The 24,510-nt window shown below is 37.5% G+C and overlaps 1 protein-coding gene across 2 annotated transcripts in view; it reads left to right on the forward strand.

The window, feature by feature from the left end:
• The first annotated feature begins 6,699 nt into the window (after positions 1–6,699).
• The window catches only part of LOC131064216 (outer envelope pore protein 24A, chloroplastic), a 69,399-nt gene continuing 51,588 nt past the window's right edge, over positions 6,700–24,510 (forward strand). Inside the window, exon 1 of one of the 2 annotated variants that reach the window (XM_057998297.2) lies at positions 6,700–7,139. In XM_057998297.2, coding sequence (XP_057854280.1) covers positions 6,903–7,139 — 237 coding nt within the window. In that variant the 5' untranslated portion in view covers positions 6,700–6,902. The remainder of the gene's footprint in view (positions 7,140–24,510) is intronic. The other variant, XM_057998296.2, reaches the window with a different exon arrangement.

A 24,510-nucleotide genomic window follows, 5' to 3' on the forward strand; every position in this document is an offset into this window, starting at 1 on the left:
CAATAGATATGGACATAGTAACGAGAAGTGCTGGTTTAAGCAAAAGAACTACATGAAGTATCCACATCGAGCAAACACTGGAGGTTACCGAACTCACACAGATCCTTACCGACAATATGCAGCAGTACCATGGGATTACAATACAAGGATATGGTGCGAATGTTGTGGAAGATATGGACATATAAGTGCCAATTGTTTTATAAGATTTGGAATGAACAACCGAAGATCGTGGAGAAATCCCGGTATGGCATGTTTTCATTGTCACAAAGCTGGACATTTAGCTGGAGATTGCAGAGATCAACCAAGAAGAGACACTGAAGAGATAAAAGAAAAATTCAAGATGATTTGGAAAAAGAAAGAAATTATGTCTGATGAAGAAAGCACCTTACCTACCGAGTTAGGTGCACCTATTTCAAATTAGTCAAGAAAAGGTATGAAGGGATTGCATTCTTTAAAAGTTGAATCATAACAGTTCCTATTCTATTATGTACAAAATTCAAAATCTGCATAGTTAAGATGCAATTAGTCAGTTTATATACTATACAGGAAACCTGTCAAGTCGGTTAATGAAGCTAAGTTGGGTACTCGATGAAAACAAAAAATGGAGTAAATCGGTAAAAGGTGAACCAAGTGCATTTAATATCTTGACCTAGCTTGCACGGAGCCCGATAAGGTATTTTTGAGTACTTAAAAATGTTTTCGCAGTCATTTTCATTCACCCAAGTTTTCGAGAAGCAGAGCAAAGCGAATCAAAGCGATCAAACTTCATTCAGAGTGAATTTCGAGGTATTTACATCAATCTATTCACACTGTTTAGTTGGTTTTTGATCTAGTCAAATTGCTATTGTCTACCGAGTGTGAAGAGTCAGTCACTTGTAAACCCTAAAGGATGACTTGTCGAATCTTACCCGAAATCTACCATGGCGCCCAAGATCCAAGACCCTGTAGTTGTCCAAAATGTGGAGAAGCCCTCGCTGAAATATTCCCTAACTCCTAAAGTTGCCTTAGAACCGGATGATAAAACTGCATTTTCACTCATCCCGGATCGAGTCTTGTTGATAGAAGATGTCAGATTCTTTACCAAATGTCATGTTGAGGAACTCGGTCATGTAGAGATTAGTGACCCATATGATGAACTGTGCACTGATGGCAAACTAGATAGCAAATTCGAGCATATCAGAATCAAGGGATTAACTGAAGCCCTAGTTTATCCCCGTGTGTTCAAACCCCAATGGGTTAAGTTTGTATTGAGCATAGTACATGATGATTTCATGTGGCTACAAGAGCAACCGTTCAATATCACGAAGGAAGTCATTCACCTGATCACCGGATATCCCATCTACGATCATGCTCGTGCACAGAAAATGATATCACAAAAGGAGCTAATCAGTCTAACCGGAGTAGAATCCGATTACCAAGGACTAAAATTGAATAATGTCATTGATGCTAAACTAAAATTTGCAATCAGAGTTATTGGTTACTGTTTCTTCCAATCTGCAAGGGAAAACAGTGTACCATGTGCTGCAGTGGACCTGGCCTACAAAATAGTAAAGAAGGGAATGAAAGTAGACTTATGTGAAGTGCTACTAAAGAACTTATTTGAGAACCTGAACACAATAAGGAAGCCAAAGAAGAAAAACTCGGCAAACACACTAAAGTTCGGTTCACTACTTGTATGTATGTTTTTCTATTTTGAGAAGTTCTTTCCCTTAGTCAGTAAAGTAGTATGGGAGCTACATCGACCTATCACCCATCAAATCAATGACTACATCAAGAAGTTAGGAGATAACTTTAATGATATCATGGATGATTACTTTAGCAAATTCCAAGAGAAAATGCACAACAGGTACAGGATCCCACCATAGCTGGTCGAAAAATACAAGGACAATATATGTTTTGAAGTTGACACTGATTATTGCTATGTAAATGTTGTTGAACCGAGGATTCAATCGTTGCAACTAATGGGTTATGAAATTGATTATGATATCACACAACAACAAATTGATGCCTATCTATCATTGCCAAGGCATGCAACTGAACTAAGGTATGGAACCTATGAAGAGGTGAAGGAGAAAGTAAAAATGAGCATTGTAGTTCCTAAGGCTACAAGAAAAGCTACAAAGATGATAAAGGCTTTATCTGAGAAATTCGAAGAAGAATCCTCCTCTACAACTGTCAAAGGCAATCTTGCCATTACCGAGGAAGAATCAGAAGCACAGGAGGCTGCAATAACATTGAGCATAGAGTTGCCAAAGGGAAAAGTTCTAAAAAGAAAGAAACAGGACATCACAAAGGCCCTACCAACTCCACCAACAAAGAGACCCAACACCAGAGCATCAACTGCATCATCGAGCAAGAAACAAAAGATTGTTGTCGTTCCTAAGGTAACTAAGACTTACAAGAAATCTACTCGAAGACTCATTTTGGCAAAAGAGTCGAGTGATACAGAGTCTGATGATGCAAACAAATTCCAGGTTGTGAAAAGCAAAAAGGTAAACATTCACAGTGTTGAAATTTTTTGTGCCAATCTCAAAGAATACGGTGGATTTGTAGTTTTCAGATATGTTAAGTATGAGTCTAGGAATAATGATGAGAAACGAAAGATTGAAGAAGCTGTCATATGTACACTTCTGAAGTTTTAGTTAGCACCATTAGAACTAGCAAAGTCACTTCCGAGTGAACTCTACTCACATATTGACAACAGATGGAAATATGCAATGGATTTGGAAAGACGAATAAGAGAAAGAAGTCTAGTCCATCTATTTCCTGACATGTCTGTAGCTGAAATCAAGGAGCATTTGTCCACATACAATTCAAAATTTCTTGTGAAACAGAGAGCCTTAAAATTGATGAATGGGCTATATATTGATGTGGAAAATGAGACTAAAGCCAAGTGGCACGAGATCTTCAAACAAAAGGATGTCGGTGAACAATCTCAAATTGAAATTGTTGATGTCACCGAGCAAGGTCTAGACCCGGTTGACACTATACAAATCGATGAAGATGTAATGGATGAAGCAACACCGAAGCAGGAAATGATTGAAGGCACCACTTATGCAAAACTTGTCTCTAGTGAATCTGTCTTAGAACAAGTTCAACCTTATCCGCCAGTGAAGCCACCGGTCTCAACTGAAGCTCCCAAGGACACCGAGCAAGCTATCGAAGGCAACAAATCTGAAGCTGCAGGTGACACAACCCAAGATCAAACATCTCAAGCACAGACAAACACTACAAATATTACAGCTGAGACCCCTAGCACCGAACCACCCAAAGACACTGCAACTACTACAGGTATAGACCAAAGTGTTGCATCTACCAAGGGTCAGCAAGCCTCACAAGCACTTGTCTTAGTGCCACTGACTAAAGGAAAAGAGAAGAAGGTGAGAAAGCATGGTTTTAAATTTGACTTATCTAAACCGATCGTGTTGCCCAATGTAGACATTTCCAAATTGAAAGGGCAAGCACTCACTGAATTCAGTGAACTATACAAAGCAAAGGCCGAACAGGAGAAGAAACTGGCCATACAGAAAAAGAACAAAGTACTTCAGAAGGTTAGGACACTACTCACAAAAATGCTACCATCAGCAATAGTGTCAACTAATGAAGCCATCCATATTCAGTTGGATGAACTCCTTAATCAGATTGAAACATCTCGAGTTGATGCATCTGAGTACTTAAGCAAGCTCAAGGATAAAGAGCTTACAACAAAAATGATAGAGGAAGTACAAAAATCAATTGCTGTTGGCAAGGTAAAACTTGTCAAATTCATTGCTGAGTTGTCCCCTCAACTCAAGCACATTCTTTATTTATTCTATAAATTATGTACATTTTCTTTATTTATTAAAGATATCAGAAATAAAATTGATGCAATTGAGAAAGAGATCACCAATCTGTCATCCAAGTTGACCACTGAGCCTAATTCAGTTCAGAATTTTTACAAAAAGCTACAACAGCTCATGGCTCAACAGTTAGAACTGAGGAATGAAGAGCATAAAATTAGGATGGATATAATGACCCTTCAAACATTATTCCTTCCTCATCTATCATCAGTACAGGAGCAACTCAACTGAGCTACAAGCTTATCAACTACACAAGAGGGAAGCACTCTTGATGGCTTGATATCACTCTTATCTGATATTCAAGCACAAAACTCCCTTATGGAAAGTCTCAAGGCCTCACTCTCAATCGCCCTCACCGACACCCGGACCAAGTATAAGACTATTTTTGATCAGTTACCGCCTCCGGATGGAAATTAAGTTTTTAATGTTTGTCAAAAAGGGGGAGTAATATTATGATACTACAAAGAGGAAAGCCCAGCAAAGGGGGAGTAATTCTACACTTGGAGAGTAGTACAGTTTTGATAACACAATTTTGAGTATTGTATACAAGGGGAGTATACCGAGCAGAATATATAGAGCATTCAGAGCACACAAGTACAGAACATAACCGAACATGCAAAATTCAGAGTTATGTATAGGATAATGATAAGGGGAGTATATCTGCATATACTATTTTATTGACTATTGTACATATTGTCAAGTATAGTCATTTTGTCAAGTATATAGTTTTTGAGTTATGACTTTGTAAGTAGTTTTTGTCAAACATCTCAACTAATGTCAAAAGGGGAGATTGTTACTATTTATCAAATTGCCATTAGTTTCATATCCAAAGTCATACTATATATTCTAGTCGATTAGTATTACCGAATCATGTAGTTGGTACACTCAGAGAAGTCGGTTACTGAAGAAAGCAATCATAGAACGTAGTATTCATCGAGCTGTTTACTGAGTAAAGTTTCATGGCTACCGAGTGGTAAAGTTAACTCACCGAGTGAAACGTTTTACCAGATACATTGAACCTGGACATGCACATGAAAACGTGTTACAACATCGAGGCACATCTAACCGTTTTTGCATTGGGAATTGCACTATGAGTTTGTGTATGATTACAAGGTCAATCTAACCAATGAGATATTTTGTTTAGTTATTCATTCGAAGAATCTTTTGTAAGATCGAAGCAATGAATCAGATCATCGCTATAAGAGATCTATTTATACAACATGATTCTAGGGTTAGATATATGAGAGGCAATAAGAGATAACAGAGTGTATGCATGAAGGAAGACTGTTACAGAGACACAGAGACGTCACTGAGAAGGTTATCAGTGAACAGTCGAAGAACAGAGTAAACAGAAGGGTTTACCGAGTTTCGTTATGGGTTACCGAGGTATGCTACAAGCCAGGTAATCTTATTCAGAGCACATAGAATCTGCTTTAGCATTTCAGATGTAAAGTTGCAGATATTTGTAATGATTTTATTTTAATATTTTGAAGTTGTAAGAGAAACCTTTAACAGGGTTAAAGACTCTAACCAAGTCTATAAATTCTAAATCCTTTAACCAGGTGCTACACTTATATAGTGTTGTAAAAAAATCCTTTAGTAAGGAAGATCTAACTGATCTTGATACTCCTAACAGGGTAAGCTATCAGAAATAGCTAAATGTAGCTCTAACCGAGCATTCTTTATTATTGCAGTAGTGAAGTTGTGGGTGCCATCCCCATTGCAATTTTTCTCTCTAACCAAGAGTTTCTGTGTGACCAAAATATATGTGTTATGGAGTGAATCATGTATGATTGTTATCTGTTGATTTTAGTTTTATTTTATGTTACTGCACTATTTTGTTTATGCATAACAGTAAGGTTATTATCAGAGAAAAGTTTTGGAGGGTCGGGGATCCAGTATCTCTAGGATAAAAAGGGAACAATGAAGGCTCAAAGCTTGAACTTTGACAATCCCCAAACAAGGAAAAAAGGAGGGAAACAAAAGGAAACACCAAGGAGTAGAATCTTTAGTGGAACTATAGAAAATTAAAAACTCGGGTCTCTACTTTACCATTTGGAATAGAGGGGCATGAGTGCGAGACACAACATGACACAAAGAGACTTTTCATTTGTAATAGAAAATTCATGGGTCTAAAGTTTAAGCATGAGAAAAGAGAAGAAGAAAAGCCATATAAACACTAGGAAGAATTGCTTAGGCATGACCAACATTCACAAAGTAAAAAAGGAAAAATCCTTTTGTAAGGTTTAGCATGACAACCAACTAAATCTTATATGGGGCTTGGATTTGCTAATCCATTTACAAATAACACTTTCATGGGGGACCTTGCCAAAATAATAACCAATTAGTGTGAAATGCTCAAGCCATTTACATGTTTCATCAAACTTAGGAATTGTAAGAACAACATCAAGTGGTGGTTCTCGAGACTTACCTTGTGAGACACTTTCAAAACAAATTTTTAAGGTTGTTTGGACAAAGGATCCATTAAATGTCATTGTTAAACTTTCAACTCTGAAAGTAGTAGTTGTGAAAGTATAAAAAGCGAAGACCATTTAAAAGAGCAACAAAAAAAACTCTTAATCCTAGCAAAACCAATAAGACTTCAATAAATACAAAAAATCACATAAAATAATAAGTATGACACATACACATGACAAGACCAAAAAAGTCCTAACAAAACCAGTTCATTTTTTTCCCCCTCAAAATATCAATTCCCTAATCCAACAAAGTGGGGAATCTATTGCATTCAACTTCCCTAGCGAAGGGAAAGTTTTTTTTGAAAGGTAGGCATAAATTTTCTAATCCAACAAGGCGGGGAATCTTTTATGCAAATAAATAATAATAAAAGTACAACCACCAAAAGTCATTAGCGTCTCTTCTTCTAAATATGTTTGGTAGGTTCTATCGTCTGTTTTTTGAAGCCAAATGCTTGCCAGGAAATAGAACTCGGTATCCGCTACCTCTTCAATTAAGCTGAAATGAACGAAAAACTGGTAAAAAAATAGACCATATCTTCTGAAATCGCCTGTATTGTCTCTGAATAGAGAGTCTTGTTGGTGGAATATGGAAAATACACCACCAGAAAAACCCATAAGAAAGGTAACCAAGGGTTCCATCAAGAGCAAATATGATGTCTATTCAAGAGCTGCCTCTGCAACATTCTCAGTGAATGTTGGAGATCTGAAATTGAAGACCACGTGCACTGATGCCACCTTTGTCAAAGGTCCCTGCTTGAATGGTATTGTTCTGGGCGTGGAGAAGCCTGGCTTCTTTATGATGGATTATGATCTGCCCCAAAAGGTAAGGTTCCCTTTTCAAAGTTTTCAATATTTAACGAAGAAACAGTTTGGGATAGATTGAAGAATCTGTATAGGTCTTACTCCTTTCAAAGTTTTCAATGTTTTAAGTAAAAAAATGTTTGGATCCAGGTTACAGAATTGCAAGATTTTTTACCCATGTCAAAACTTCAAGGGAAACAAAAAATGTTTGGTTTAGGTTAAATTTTTTGGTATAAGGTTTACTCGGGTGTTTTGAAAGTTATTAGGTGAGATGAGACTTTTCATGTGCTTTAGGTCAAATGGTCTGTATAAACCACTTCTATGTATCTTGTTATTTAGATGATTGATTTGTACATTTATTAGGTGAAATGAGACTTTCTATGTGCTTTATATCAAATTGGGTTGTAGAATTCATTAATGGGTATCTAGTTGTACAGATGACTGGTTTAGACAATTATTTGGTGAGATGAGAGTTATCGTGTGCTTTGAGTCAAATTTATCTGTAGAATTCAGATATGTGTATCCAGTTATATGATGACTGGTTTCGAAGACTATTTTGCGAGATGACTCTTTTCATGTGAGTTAGATCAAATTGATTTGTGGAATCCGTGATTGTGTTTTCATTTATATAGTTGACACATTCATTTATATAGTTGATTTTTAGTGATTTGTTTAGAAAATTATACTAGGTGAGATGGGACTTTTCATGTGCATTTGGTCAAATCTGCCTGTAGAATCCATGAATGTTTTTCTATTTATTTAGATGATTATTATCTATTATGCACTTAAACAGAGGAGATAGAGATAAGATTCACATAGTTTTTGGGAAGATATATGACATGGGAATCTCCCAAGGTCATCTCAATCTTTGTTCTCCTGCTTTCCTTGTTTGATCCTACTCCAAGGCTGGCCAGGTACGCTGCCACCTTAATACTGGCCCTTATAGTGCGTGCAAGAGAGCTCCTACATTCACTTCTAACATTGGCCTCTTGCCATCAGCCACAATCTTCATTAACCACCAATTCTCAAATTTTGACTTTACTTGCGCTTAATAAATTGCTTTGAGTTGCCTTCAAGTTCGATGCTTGCCCCTCCATTCTCTTTGGCAATCAAGAAACCTTTCCTCAGTGTCTTTGCCTCAACAATGTTATCGGTGGAGATTCCCAAGGCCTCATGGTAAGTTAGTATTAACTCTCCTTTCTCGTATCTGACTGTACCGGCCGGCCTCTGATTGCCTTTCGCAGGACTTTCAAAATTAATTTTTAAGATGCCTTTTTCGGAAGTCCATAGATTTTTCTTCCTCTTAGTAGTTTTCTTCCCAATGCCCTTATCAGGGATGCTCTCCAAGATTCTTTTCCAGTTAAGGATACTTACATCATTCGGGTTGACCTATATCAATTTCTGCACCACTTTCCAGAACTTTTTCCTAAACTCTATCCATACGAATCTACTCTGTGAAGATTCTTTTCTTTCTCTCTAACGATACATTCCAGCAGATTATAATAAGTTAACATATATGCTACAGAGATACATATTTTACATTCCTCTTCCAAGTTAAAAGTAGTGCTTCTCCAAATTCTGGGGATGTTAAAAATTTCTGGACTTTGGGGACAGCTGTTGGGGTGGGGTAGGGAGTGCTGTTTGAAATAATATACACAAATTAATGTTTGACTTAAAATAATTTAGCTGAAAATTAAAAAATTAAGTAATAAACCTCTATGAAATAGTTTCTTTTCAGCTGATTCAGCACAACCATCAGTTTTTCGAGCTTGGAATATTCATGCTTCTTGTTAGCATCTAGGTTTTACCCTTTGCTATGTCTTTCTTGCAATGCAATTTAAGGTAAATTAATCAAATAATTTTAAACTTATTTTTATCTGCTATGATTTGGCCAAATATTGAAGATGGTAATGGTTGCATGTAATTATAAGTCTAATAAAAATCTTAAATCTAGTTGTTTTGTTAAGCTTGGGAATGAAATGTAGAAAATATTGACAAATATATAGGACAAGAGTAAGACAAATATTCAATGAAGTTCATAACATTTATCCACTAGTATATCTATATTTAAAAAATATAGGTAAATAATGCCGAGAGATATCTTATAATAGAAGGAAATCTGACGATTGCAAGAATATTAGTAGTATATAAGAGTTTCAAAAATATGGATAATAATAGAGTTGCTTAAGTATGACACTCTTCCACTATCATTTGAATGTAACATTTTCATATAGTTGGAGACTAATAAAATAACACTTCCACAAAAACCAAATATGGCATATTTCATGCATTTAACCGTCATTTGCATGTCAAATTGTTTCAAAATTGAATTTTTGTTACGGACAATTTGATGTCATTGTAAATGCCTCTCGGCATAATTAGTACATTTATTGCATTCATTAATAAAAAATGTGTTACAATGTACATATTTAACAATATGAAAATGATTGTTTAGTTCATCTTCTGGATGACTTTTCAACTCATAGTGTAGCTAGGAAATCCAAAACATAAAATATTATCCTACTAATAGGATTATGTACATTAGTGTTACATGTCCTGCTTGATCCATAGGGAAAGTGGAAAAACCACTTTGTGTTGCATATTGGGCAATACGTTTATGATACTTCATTTGTTTGATACGAAGCTTCAGTGTTCTGCAAAAAGTATCGTTTGAGTGATAGCTTGTTCCCTTTGGTAGTTTTTCAAGAACCAAGGTATTGACTTGGTAAGACTTGAGTTTGTTTTCTCAAGTTGAGTCAACTTTCTATGATGCTATATTCTATTTGGAGAGAGTACCACCCCTGTTTGTTGTAAAATTTTTACCACCATTTGTAATGTCCCCTTTTTGAAATGGGATTTAATAATAAATAAAAATATAAAAAATAAAAATAAAATATAATATAATTAAAAGATAATAAGTTTAATGAATGGTCGAAAGGCACGAAATAAAGAGTTATGACTATTGAAGTGTTAAAGGTATAAAAGGAAGAAAGGAATCAACCAACCAAGGAATGATCCATCCATCAATCAATGAAGGAAGCTATAGCCAATCGATCAATTTGGAAATAAATGATTATTCTCGAAAGGAAGCAATTATGGGTGGTGACTCCTTCAAGGAATGAATATAAAAAGAATCATCCATTAGTCAAATCAACAATTCATTCAAGCATAAAATCATTCAAACATTAACTTGTCAATCCATCAAGAAATATCAATAAGCCAAAGCAATCAGCAATAATCTAGCAAACACATCAAGGAATCAGTTTTGAATTTGAGGAAGTGTCTTGCAAATGGGAAGGACGAGATCCCCTTCAAGTTCATGAGAGGATAAGGACGAAAACCCTTATTGCTCTTATCGAGTTTGGAGGAAAACCCAAATCTTGGTCAAAGAGGATGGAAACCTGTTGACGTGTATTTTGTACATAGCCAAACACAGAATAAAATACCTAAAGGGTACCTTATCCTCTCTTGAATAAAATCTCCGAATGCTGAAGATATCGCGAAAAGGATCAATCGGGATGACTTCAAGGTTCTTTGCTGTAGGATCTCTACGTGTGGATAAGCTCTTTGTGGTATGATGTGATTTTGCTGGAATCACAAGGGGACTTACACTTGATGACCTGAACGTTTGATTTGCTGGAATCACAGGATCTGATTTGTTGGAATCACAGGATCTGATTTGTTGGAATCACAAGTCCTACTAACTAACTGGAAGAAAAACAAATGGCAAAAGATGCAAGGTTCAGGAAGTCTACTCTACTACTTAGAATGCGAGAAGATGGATGAATGACTAGGTGGAGTCCTATTGGGCTGGGTCTCACCATCAGGCTTGATCAATTCGACACCAACTCAATGCGATCTTCTAATGGATGCTTCCAATATGTTTAAATTGTACACCATCTGACAATGATCACCATTCAAGAAAATGCATGAAACAATAGACGTGTAACGACTTATGATTAAGCTCATTTGTTCCAGTTGACCACGCAAGGCGCACTTACAATCAGTAAGAGGCTAGTGGTATGGATTAAACGGATTCCACACAGGTGCGTTCAACAATTTCCTTCACTCGATCTAATCATCTACCCTCTAGAATTGAAGATTCAACAAGAAACGATGCATATTTCAAGAAACGACACACTTCACCATTACTTTAATGAAAATGGAGTTTGTTTACAAATCAATGGCAACAATTTCTTGCCTTGTCCTCCCTTTCTACTCTAATTGCTATTCTATCAATTGACTAACTATTCACTAACTACCTTCTATTGACTCCCTATTTTCTATTCTCCTCTCTATTAGCCTTTACAAATGAAGAGCTGGGGCTTATATAGTGCCCTTAATACAATTCAATGGCTAAGATCAATTTGAGATCAATGGCCAAGATTCAATAATGAAAACCCTAATTAGGGTTTGTTACAACCATTACATAACATTTAATGCTTGACCAATGATAAAATTACATTTTTAGGACACATGTCTTCTCTGGAAAAATCGACCAATGGATAGCTGGGGTAGGTACATAGAAGTTTGTGCCACCTCCCATGAGTTAGGTACATTGAATCTGGACTTGCTGAGGTGGACCAATCTGACTGGAGGAGTGATGATTGGGATGCCAACTTGTCTGACACTTGGTTGATGCCAATTTGATGTTGCTGAGAAGCTAGCTTTAATTAACTCTTCTGAGACTATCTGCTTCTTCAACGAACCCTTGCTCTAACTTCTTTTGTCTTTGATGTGCAGGATGATGATGCACCTCGCCTTGGAATGCTAGATTGGAAGAGGTTATTCCTGATGATGCTTGACCGAAGAAGGTTGTCCTTGTCGATGCTAGACTGGAGGAGGTCGCCCTTATCCTTGCTTGATCTTCTTTGATGATACTGAGCAGGAGGAGATCATCTTTGTCCTGGATCGGATCTTCTTTGATGAGAACCTGTCGACTTGTAGATCCTCCGGGCTTTGGAGTCGCCATCTTGATACCTACACAACATTTCAAAATTAGTAATATATCTTGAAGTCTAGAAATTAAACTTAAAAGGAAGATTTAAGATTTTAATTAGGAAACTTCATGATAAATCTTGAGTTATCATATCCTTATTAACCATGCAATACTTAGATTTTTCCAAAACAAATGTTCAAAAATCAAATCTTCAACAAGGGTGTCAAGACGATTTTGCCATACCTCCTCTTGAGTATTAAACTCTAAGAGATGATGCAAAAAATGGATTTTGCTAGGCAAAATTTAAATCAAAATTCTCCCTTGGATGAATTGTGCCTCCTCTAGCTTCAAAAAGAATAGACTCCACCCTCTTTAACCTTCAACACTTAGAAGAAATTTGCTCCAAGCAAGCCAGATTTCGCTCCTCCAATTAGCCCTCCAATTTCGCACTTAAGGAAATGATTGAATGATTTGAAATGTGAAACAAAACCCCTCTCTTATAGAGCGCTCACCTTGATTCCTGTTGAGGCCGACTTGACAAAAAGGAAATGAAAATGAAATAAAATCCCCTTTAAAAGAAGGCCGACTTGCTTGTAAAAGCAAATAAATGTATTTGAGCGCTCACCTTCATTTAAAATTTGAAAATTAATTTTAATGCCTCCAAGGTGGATTTTTGATTATTTCAAGGCCTAAAAATTAATTTATTAAATTAAAATGCCTTTAATTTAGTGCAAATTTGATTTAGCCTTTCCAAAGGCCTCAAAGTTAGCAACTTGGTGAATTTTAAGGAATATCAACGCTCAATAATGTAAAAATGAAGGATATCACCAATTTCGCCCTGGACCTTTAGTGAAGGTCAGGAGCGATTTTTCAATCTTGCTCTTAATCCTTCATCTTTTGGATTCCAAATTGCTTCCAAGACATAAAATATCATCTCTTCTTCCTATCCACACAAGATTTGGTCTCAATTCTTCAAACAAAGGAGAGGATCCTGAAAAATCGCTATGGGCCCTCTCTGAGGGTCAGGAGCGACTTTTTGATTTTAAGCTTGATTATCCACCATTTTTCATTGAAACTTCATTCATCACTTGGCAATGTTCTTCCTTTATCCATCTCATCCAAACTCGCTTTGTTGTTGCAAGGTAAAATGAGGATTTTCAATAATTTTGCTCTGGGCCCTCTCTGAGGGTCAGGAGTGATTTTTCGCTGTGGGCCCTCTCTAAGGGTTAGGAGCGATTTTTTATTTTTTGACAAAAATCATCAAGTTTCAAAGGCAAAACAATATTCATCATGTTTTTGGAGGTCTCTTCTCCTTATCCTAACCTTGCCTTAGCACCATTTTGAAGAAAACATGCATTTTTTGAAAATCTCGCTGTGGACCTTTAGTGAGGATCAGGAGCGACTTTTTGGTTTTAGGCAAATTCCTTTATCTTTTAATCTTCAAATCACCTCCAAGGCATAACACATCACGTTCTCCTCCTGTCCAAGCAAGATTTTGTCTCAATTCTTCAAACAAAGGAGAGAAAATTGGAAAATCGCTATGGGCCCTCTCTGAGGGTCCGTAGCGATTTTTGTAATTGCCTTCAAAATTTTGATTCTCAACGATTTCTTTTCACTTCAAGGCTTTTCAAACATTGTTTCAAACCCATGCCTAGCCTTAGCCTTCCTCAAACTTGGATGAAAAATTCCCATTTTAGGTTTCTCGCTGTGGGCCCTCTCTGAGGGTTTGGAGCGATTTTTCGCTGTGGGCCTTCAGTGAGAGTCAGGAGCGATTTTTTCATTTTGGGTTGATTTCTTCTTGTGTTTATCCTCCAAATTATATTCAACGGATAGAACGTGCTTCCCTTCATCCCTTCCAATCATAAAATCACTTTGATCTTGTAAGAATAATGCATATTTGAAAATCTCGCTGTGGACCCTCTCTGAGGGTCAGGAGCGATTTTTGCTACCTGGACCAAAATGCTTCACTTTTCGTCTCAAAATCACTTTGCCAAGGAAGATATCATCTTGTTCTTTGCTATGAATAAAAATTCATGTCCAAGAAAGGTCCAAAAATGTGCACATGAAGAAAATCGCTGTGGGCCCTCTCTGAGGGTCAGGAGCGATTTTACCTTTCCTGGGCAAAAGTCCTTCAATTTATCATCTTTGATCAAGTCTAGATACCTCATTATGTTCATTCTATCCTTCACCATGCTTTTGACATCTTAAATCGACCAAATAAGGCTAGCAATGACCCTTATAAGATTTCTCGCTGTGGGCCCTCTCTAAGGGTCAGGAGCGATTTTTCTGTTTTCAACAAGGTCCTTCATTATTTCAAGTCAAAACTTCTTCAGGTGGGTGGAGAAAGTTATTCATTTCCCCTTCATGATCAAAACTTGGTCTCTTTTCATTGCAAAATGAAGGAAATCAAAATCTCGTTGTGGACCCTCTCTGAGGGTCAGGAGCGATTTTTCAGGAGCGATTTTTCGCTGTTGGCCCTCTCTGAGGGTCAGGAGCGAAATTTGACTTTTTGAACTCTCTGTTAGGATAATTTTATGGAATATAACATTGTATAAGTGACATTTCCTTCTATCTTTCTTCTTTCTTATACTTTAAGTTATATTCCATATATACTTTCAGGATGTTTGAGAGTGGTTTCAGACCTCCAGGAGTTATATTGCAAAATCTAGTTTTTGGAGGTTTTTCAGTTTCCAGACTTAGCCAAATTTCAGGATTAGGACTTTCAGAATTAGCCAAATTTCAGGATCAAGACTTTCGGACTTAGCCAAATTTCTGGATCAGGACTTCACTCCAGCAGGACCTGCTATCCTATTGATCTCCTCGACAGCACTCATCTTGCAAAGGCTAACAGACAAAACCATAAAAGACCTAAAGAACAAACCCTAGAAAGCAAAAAGCAGGGGTCCCCATTTGCAATGGGGCGATGTGTGAAATGGCCACAACAAAACCCTACATGGTGGACTAAGAGCTGGAAGGACGAAAACCCTTTCATGTTCTTGGCAAATGAAGGACATAAACCCTTGATATGGCCATTGTTGAGCTAGGGACATGTTGATGTGTTTTTTATGCACATGCGAACACAGAATAAAATACCTGAAGGTACCTTATCCTCTCTTGAATAAAGCTCTCGAATGCTAAAGATATCGCAAAAAGGATCAATCAGAGAAACTTCAAGGTTCTGTTATGTAGGTTCTCTACTCGTGGATAAGCTCTTCTTGGTGTGATGTGATTTTGCTGGAATCACAAGGGGATTTACATTTGATGACTTGAACGTCTGATTTGCTGGAATCACAAGTCCTATTTACTAACTGGAAGACAAACAAATGGCAAAAGATACAGGGTTCAGGAAGTCTACTCTACTACCTAGAATGCGAGAAGATGGATGAATGACTAGGTGGAGTCCTACTGGGCTGGGTCTCACCATCAGGTTGAACAATTCAACACCAACTCAGTGCGATGTTCTAAGGGATGTTTCAAATATATCCAAATCGTACACCATCAGATACTGATCACCATTCAAGATAATGCGTGAATAACAGAGGTGTTATGACTCGGGATTAAGCTCGTTCTATGCCAGTTGACCACACAAGGTGCTCTTACAGTCAGCAAAAGGCTAGTGGTTTGGACTAGGTAGATTCCACGCGAGTACATTCAATAAATTCTTTCATTCAATCTAATCATTTATCATCTACAATGAAGATTCAACAAGAGACCATGCGTATTGCAAAGAAACGACACATTTCACCATATCTTCAATGAAAGGAGGTTCATTTACAATCAAGGCAACAATTTCTTGCCTTCTCTTCCTACTTTACTCTAATTTCTATTCTATTCACTAGTGATCATTAGCTAGTCTAACCTCTGTGAACTAACTATTAACCAACTATCATCCCTTTACAAATGAGGAGCCAGGGCCTTTTATAATACTCTTAATACAATTCAATGGCTCAGATCAATTTGAGATCGATGGGCGAGATTTTACAATGAAAACCCTAATTAGGGTTTATTACAACAAACTCAATTCTGACCAATGAAATAATTGCATTATTTGGACACATGTCTTCTCTGGAATATTCGACCAATGGATAACCGAGGTAGGTACATCGAAGTTAGTGTCATCTTTGATGAGTTAGGTACATTGAATTTGGACACGCCGAGGTGGACCAATCCGATTGGAGGAGTGATGACTGGGATGCCACCTTGTCCGACACTTGTAACTTGGTAGATGTTCAATTTGATGATGCTGAGAAGCTAACTTTAATTAACTCTTCTGAAACTATCTGCTTCTTCAACAGACCCTTGCTTTGACCTCCTTTGTCTTTGATGTGCTGGATGGATGGTGTACCTTTCCTTGAAATGCTGGCATGGAGAAGGTCGTCCTTGATGATGTTGGACTGGAGGAGGTCGTCCTTGCCCTGGCCTGGTCTTCTTTCATCTGCAAGACAAACCAAAAGATGATTAAGGTCATATAACGAATTCATTTCAACATAGCATTTTCTACCTTAAATCATTAACAAGAAGATATAAAACTGAAGCTTGCTCAAGATTCTCCCCAGGGACAGGCCCTATAAGAATTTCGCCCTGGACACTTTGGAAGGGTCAGGAGTGAATTTTCCATTCCTGGCTCATTTAGACCTCACTTTGCGACTACGCTTGCTTAGATGCATGCCTAAGGATCCCTATATTCTCAACCAATACCAAGCTTGATGTAAATTTGTGGCAAAAGAGAGGTTTTAAGAATTTTGCTCTGGACCCTTTGGGAGGGTCAGGAGTGAAATTTACATTTTAGGACAAAATCTATCATGCCTCTACTCCAAAATGCCTTCCAAGGCAAGCATACTCTAGTCTTCTCTCCACCAAGGTCTGGGAATCCATCTCCTGATCTTCATCATGAGCAATTTAGGTGAAATTGGGAATTTCGCTCTGGACCCTTTGGAAGGGTCAGGAGCGAAATTCAAGTTTTAGGCTTATTCCTCCATCTTTCAACCTCAACCAACTTCAAAAGGGCAAGAACACCAATCCTTACACTCATCCAAGCTATAAAAACCCAAGTTTGACTTGACTTTGCAAGGAAAATAAGTGATTTTAGGAATTTCGCTCTGGACCCTTTGGAAGGGTCAAGAGCGAAATTCAATTTTTAGGCTAAAATCCTCGATTTCCTCTACCTCTAGTCATTCCCTTAGGCAAAAAACATGTCAAACACTTCCATACATGCCTTAGAGACCAACACTTAGCCAAAATTAGGAAGGAAATGAGGGTTATGAGGATTTTCGCTCTGGACCCTTTGGAAGGGTTAGGAGCGAAAATCTTGATTTATCCAATTCTCTCTCAAACTTGATCAATTTCAAGGTCCTTTCAAACTCTATTCATCATTTTAGGCAAGATAGAAGGTCAAATGGAAGATTTCGCTCTGGACCCTTTGGAAGGGTCAGGAGCGAAATTTCCATTCTAGGTTGATTTTCACCATTTTGTAGTCTTAAACCTTCTCTCCAAGGCAAACATGCATCCAAGTCTCCTCAACTATGCCTCAAAATCCAAAACTTGGCCATATGAAAGAGCAAAATAAAGGAAAAGGTGAATTTCGCTCTGGACCCTTTGGAAGGGCCAGGAGCGAAATTCATGCTTTAGACAAAATCCACACTTTCAAACATCTCAAATCACTTCCTAAGGCAAGAATATGTCAATTTGCCCTTACCATGCCCAAGGAATCAAGGTTTCCAGTGCAAACAAGGAGAAAAAAAGGTGTCTAGGAGAATTTCGCTTTGGACCCTTTGGAAGGGTCAGGAGCGAAATTCACATTTAGGCTTAAATCTTGATTTCATTTCTCACATTTCTTCATCCAAACAAGTGTTTTGCCCTCAATAATGCATGGGAATGAGTTAGTTCTAAGTTTGGGTCAAACTAGAATGTCTTATGGAGAATTTCGCTCTGGACCCTTTGGAAGGGTCAGGAGCGAAATTCGCTTTGGACGCTTTGGAAGGGTTAGGAGCGAAATTCGCCTTGGACCCTTTGGAAGGGTCAGGAGCGAAATTCGCTTTGGACGCTTTGGAAGGGTCAGGAGCGAAATTCGCCTTGGACCCTTTGGAAGGGTCAGGAGCGAAATTTGACATTTTGGTCTCTCCGTCAGGATTCATGTATGGAATATAACATTTAAGTATAAGTGACATTTCCTTATATCTTTCTTCTTTTTTATACTTTAAGTTATATTCCATATATACTGTTAGGATGTTTGAGAGTGGTTTCGGACCTCCAGGAGTTATATTGCAAAATCTAGTTTTTGGAGGATTCTTCAGTTTTCCAGACTTAGTCAAATTTCAGGATCAGGATGACATTCCAAACTTAGCCAAATTTCAGGACATTTGAAGATCAGGATGACATTCCAGACTTAGCCAAATTTCAAGACATTTGAAGATCAGGATGACATTCCAGACTTCATCACTCACCAACTCGACCTAACTCATACCTTCAAAGATGATATTCACCCACCAAGCAAGACACAATTAGCAACAAGAGTAGAACCAAGCCCTAAGGAAGACTCTCAAAGAAACCCTAATTTTGGGGCCCTGTGGACTCACCCTGGCTCAAGCAGAGCCTGCCATCCTAGTGGTCCCTCTAGCAACACTCAGCATGCAAAGGCTAACAGACAAACCCTAAAAACCTAGAAAGCAAACCCCATAAAGCAAAAAAGTAGGGGTCCCCATTTGCAATGGGGCGATGTGTGAATATGTCACAACAAGACAAAAACCTCTAATTCAGCAGATTTGTAAGTATATCCAAAGAATTCACGATATGATTGATTTTGAGAATTATTCTATGATTTATTGATTTGAATATTATAATAAATTATTAATCCTTGGCAAAGCTATTTTCATTTCGAGTAAATATTATTATTATAAGGCAAAATCATTAATATTCCAAAAAGGGTCATTACGCCATTTTGTTAGTGTGAATAGGGTTCTTTAGCCATCTAGTTCTTTATTAGCTAGTTCTCCACTGTAGCTCTCTTCACACTTAGTTAAGCTTACTTCGGGACTTTTTCACTTTATCCCACATTGTGTTTTTAGTCTCTTGGTTGGTAGGTGCTATACATACTCACCCATTGCTCTCATATGGGTATTCTCATTCATTGTATGCTTTGCATTCTCTTGAGTTGAATATAGTTTATTTAGCTCACATCTGATTTCTGTTTTCTCTTTCCTTCATTCATTTGCGTTCTTGGGTGGCTTTTCAGTCAAATCTTACATGGTATTAGAGCGGTTATGAGTTGTGGGTTAGCATTTTTCAAAGAAATCTGAGAGTGTAGGATTGTTGTTTTTTGAAGCACATGAGTATGCCCTTCTCTTGAATTGGAGAAACAAAAAAGTGTGGAGAAAACAATAGTTTCTAGGGGGCTTCTTGATCGAGTAATTCAGGGGGATTCTGTTGGTGTGATTGTGTTTTTTGTTTCTACTCATGTTCTCCTTTCCTTTCACAAATGGGTAATACTAAGTTTCCATTACCAACACCAAATAACTACTACACTTGGCAACAAAATGCATGGAACTTCTTAATGCAACAAGGTTATATGCCATATGTTGAACAAAAGATAACTGAACCCACAAATGCTAAGGATAAAATACTCCGGATGGTTGAACAAACAAAAGCTCTAGGTTGTCTTAGGAGTTTAGTGTCCCTTGATATAATGTTTCAACTTGATGGTTGTTATAATTCACATGATGCGTGGGACAATTGACATATACTTTGTATGGGACAACTGTTGATGTTACAGTAGCGATGGGAGATTCTTTGCATATCTCTCTTTACAAATAATAGACATTGCGTATGAGGCCGACACAAGGGAGTGACGCCTCTATGTAAATAAATGTGTGATTGCCGATTTGAGGGAAAAGTCACCTCAGTTCGTTTTTGAAAAGACATCTCTCTTGAGACTCTCTCTTCTCGAAAAGGCACCTCATTTTGTCTATGTATTAATGCGATTCTCCTTTCCTTGTAAATTATATACATTGTAGAAAGCCAGCGATTAAAGGAAGAGTCGATATCTTCAGCATAATAGCTATATCTTCTGCACATTGTCATATTACTTTTGATATTTCAGTTATAATATCAGTGAGGAGTCTTCACGCTATTATATTGGCCTTGGGATTAAGGCAAATTCTCTATATTAAGCAAATTATATCAGAGATATAATTCTCATCTTCATTCACACCTTCAAGAAGCAGTTCGATCTTTCAGCAGCAGATGGCCATCCTTGAGTAGCAGATCAGATTGCCAGGAGTTTTATACTCAATTGTATTAAGAAGAGTTTCTCCTCATTTATTGTATCAAGTTCGCCCTTGAGAAGGGTCTGTTTGTAAAGCAGATTTCTGCTCTTATTCATCTGATGTATATATATATATATGAGATATTTTTTCTGGGTTTTTCTCTCTCAAGTAGTAGGGTTTTCCCAGGGTAAAATACTGTGTTCATTGTTCATTGTGTTGCTTCTCTGATTGCTTACATTTCTGATCTTAAAATCAACAACAACTGATAAGTTAGGGGATATTTTTTAGTTGATAATCAACTAATGGCACTTGATCTTAAGTCTTTTGGCAACATCCAAGACTTGTGATTTGAGAGCACAATGTAAAGCATGTGGCATAGAGAAAAAGGACATTCAACTTGTTTTAAGTACTCTTAACAAACTTGGACCTGAATATGCGGCTTTTGTTTCTAGTTTTTATACTCATAGATTGACTGTGGGCTTTGCTTATACAATGCCTTATTTTGCTTCTTTTTCTGAATTGTTGATGCAAGAACAAGGCAAGCTTCTATCCATGGGTCTCTTAAAGCCATCTCAGACTCAGGCTTTATTGGCTAGTTAGTCAAAGGGACAAAAAGAGTTAGAGAAATTGGAGAAGTCGAAGAAGAAGTCACAAAAAGATCAAGCACATGCACAATTTGCCCCAAAAACAAACACCTATTCCTCTTCTCAACAAGGAGATTCTACATCCTCTCTTAAAAGGGAATCATATAAGAAGGAGAAACCTACTTGTGCATATTGCAAGAAGATAGGACATGAAGAACACTATTGTTATAAGGAGGACATTGATGAATTGAAGCATCTTCTTGAGAAGAATAGAATCAATTTGCCTTCTAGAATGTCTACTTCAGCTTCTTCTTCCAAACAAATAGAAATTGATAAAGAAAAGAGTTACACTTTTGGGACAAGTAAGAACAAAGGACAAGCTCTTTGTGCTACTACAAGTCATGATTCAGGGAGATGGCTTCTAGATTCAAGAGCTTCTCATCACATGGCATCTTTGCAGTCTATGTTCTCATTATTTGAGCCTTGCAACATGCCACCTATTTTGATGGGCAATCATACATATATGAATGTAATTGGGAAGGTATCTATTGATATTGGGGATGGCACCTTCAATGATGTCCCTAAATTTTGCCCTAGAATCACAAGTTTAATAAAAACAATGAACATAATATAGTTAGAAATATAATTTCACCCAAAGAATGTAATAGTAAGATAGATCTTGGTTGAGACCCCACAATCATGTTAGATAATTATTGAAGATACAATTGATAAAATCAATTACTACTAGGGTTAAAGAACATATATAACAATTATCTTAATCATACCATATCTATAATTCATTATTGGGGTTCAACCATAACAGGCTCGGATAAGGAGACATGATAGGGTGCCTGAAGTGATCCTCATGCTAGGCCCAAGAGTGGATATACCATCCCTATTGGCCTCGTGTGCCCTTCCTCCATCCATGCTTCATGAGGTGGTGTACCTAGTGAGGAAGCTTGTACCTGCCCTCCCTATTCATGCCACCTTATTCGCCCTCCTAGTATTGAGACTCCATTGAATCCATTCCAACAATCAGCCATTGTGGAGGTTGGTGGGGAGATTGTAATGGGGTGTCTGGAGTGTCCTTCCCATCTAAGCCCAAGGGCGGGATACACCTTGCTCCTCTTGGCCTCATGTGGCAGGCCACCAACCAGCCACCATGAAGTGGGGTGTACTTAGAAGAGGACCTCATAACAGTTTCTCCCTCCTTGCACTCCTTCACTAACCTCATCATGATTGATTGCAGCAATTTGTTGAATAGACTAGGAATCTAAATACTCCAAATTTTTGCTTATATTCAATATATTAGTTGTTATATAAAAGGTATTATTTGTTGCATGCACATTAAGGCCTATACAAATATGTGAGGAATTTTGTATTAAAACATATATACATATATATATATATATATATTTTGTAAAAGGGAAAATTTGATTTGGCAATTTGCAACATAGAAGGAGAAATCACCAAATCAATTTTCGCTTTGGGGGAGGAATTCTTTTACATTCAAAAGAGGGGAGGAATCCACTAGATTTATTCACAAATTAGATAAGGATTGAATACTAAGTGGATTGGTTGATTATGATGTGTTTTTACCTCTTTTGTAAGTTGAAATGTTGATTTAGGGCAAAGTGCTGAAATTGGAGACAAAACTGAGAAAATGGATTTGAGTAATATAAACCGAATCGAATCTGCCTTGCGAAAATGCCCTGAAAAAGCAGGGACCGTGATGCGGCAACACGATCCTCTAAATTTTCTGCACGCCAAAAAGGGTTTTTCTGTTTTTGTGTTTGAAGCTTATTCTGAGAAGCACAGTTGCACACTTGTTTTCTGCACATAGAAACAAAGGGAAATAGGTTGGGAATAGAGTCTTGCCTTAGGTCAAACCCCGGTTTTGGAATTAACCATGAAATTGAGATAAATGTAATTGAAATGACTGAAAGGAAATGTTCTCGTTTTGAGGGAAATGCTGAATTATGACTGAAAATTGAATGATTATACCTCCTTGTGAAGTTTTGCTTGCCTCCACATGGGATTAGGGTCTCATGAAATTGGATGTAGATCTCGACTTCAATGCTTGAATCTTGACTTTATTGTTGCTCCAAGGCTTGAAGGAAGACTGAAAATGTTCAGGTGCTCTTGAATGCTTGAATGCTTGATCTCTTGTATGCTTGAATGCTTCTCAATTCTTGTGGATGGATAGATAAATAGATGTTCAAACAAGAGGGGAAAACCTTTTTATATACTTGCTCGTTGAGAAAATTTACTAATTTTCCAACATGAGCCGACACGGAGAGGGAAATCCCACTCAAATTTGAAATGTGAAAAATGGGTAAAAGAGGGCCCATTTTAGGGAGGACCATGGCACCACGCCTTGGTCCTGCCCTATTTTGGGTTAGGATCAAGGTGCCCAAGGGGGTGGCAAGAAAGGTTTTTGATGTTTGTGATGTGTATGAGCATAATCAGGTCTTCAATCAGGCCAAGGGGCGCAAACACTAAGGTGAAGACCCAAATGCGGTCGAAATTGCAAGGGGTGCAATTTTAGGACGCTACATTTAGCCCCCACTTTAGCAGGAGTATGAAGTCAATCATACTCTCAATAAAGTACAAAGGGTTCACATTGAAAAACTTTCACCAAGTCGTCAAGGAGACAAGATACACCAAGCCCCCAATGGACTTTAGGATCTCACAACTTCGATGATAAGGTAAAAGGGGAAGATCATGAGAGAGAGAAAGAGAGAACCATGACTACAACTAGTAAGGTTCTCTTAGTATGAGTCATGAAAAGAAAAATACCAAAAATTACAAAGCAAAAAGACAAAGTTCGCTAAGTAACTTTAAGTATCAAGATATGCAAGAGAGAGAATCATTGAGCGGAGTGTATGCCCCCACGTTAAAGAGATTGCATACGCCTTATCGAGAGCAATTGCTTTAAGGTAGGATACACCCAAAAAGACAAGCACGCTATTAGAATAATTTAGCCCCCAAGAGAGGACAAATCAAAGGATAATGAACACAAAACACAAAGGGCGGGGTGGTTTCTCCTAACTTTGGAGTCAACATGTTTTTTATGATAACTCATGTATATCATGTGTATATATATGCATAGAATTGGCCTCATCCTCCAAAGAAAGGAAATCAACATGGAAGAAGGGAACACGTGCTTTTTGAGTCAACATGGAAGAGACCAAAAGAGATGTTAATGCTTTGCATCGTCCTCAAGTAGACAACACTAGGGACACCAAATAGAAGAATGGAGAGACAAATAGAAGAATGTCACAAATAAGCAAGATAAGAGAGAGAGAATCTACAGTGCTAATGAAGCTAATCAAGCACGTCATCCACCTCCCGACCTTGCTCATCATTGTTTCGAGAAGGTTGACAACATGCAAGAGGAGCGACATTGAGCACAATAGATGGAGCTATCACAAGTTCCAAACAAGGACCATGCTCTAATGATGAGTCACTTTGTTTGTTACTAGGAGCTAGGATTAATGCTTTTGAAAATTGTTTAGATAAATCATTGACAACATCAACATATTCATATTCATCATTAGAAATATTAGGATCGACATTTTCATCATTAACAACATACTCACCTATTTA

This window comes from Cryptomeria japonica, chromosome 6, assembly GCF_030272615.1.
Source record: "Cryptomeria japonica chromosome 6, Sugi_1.0, whole genome shotgun sequence".
NCBI classification, from domain to species: domain Eukaryota; kingdom Viridiplantae; phylum Streptophyta; class Pinopsida; order Cupressales; family Cupressaceae; genus Cryptomeria; species Cryptomeria japonica.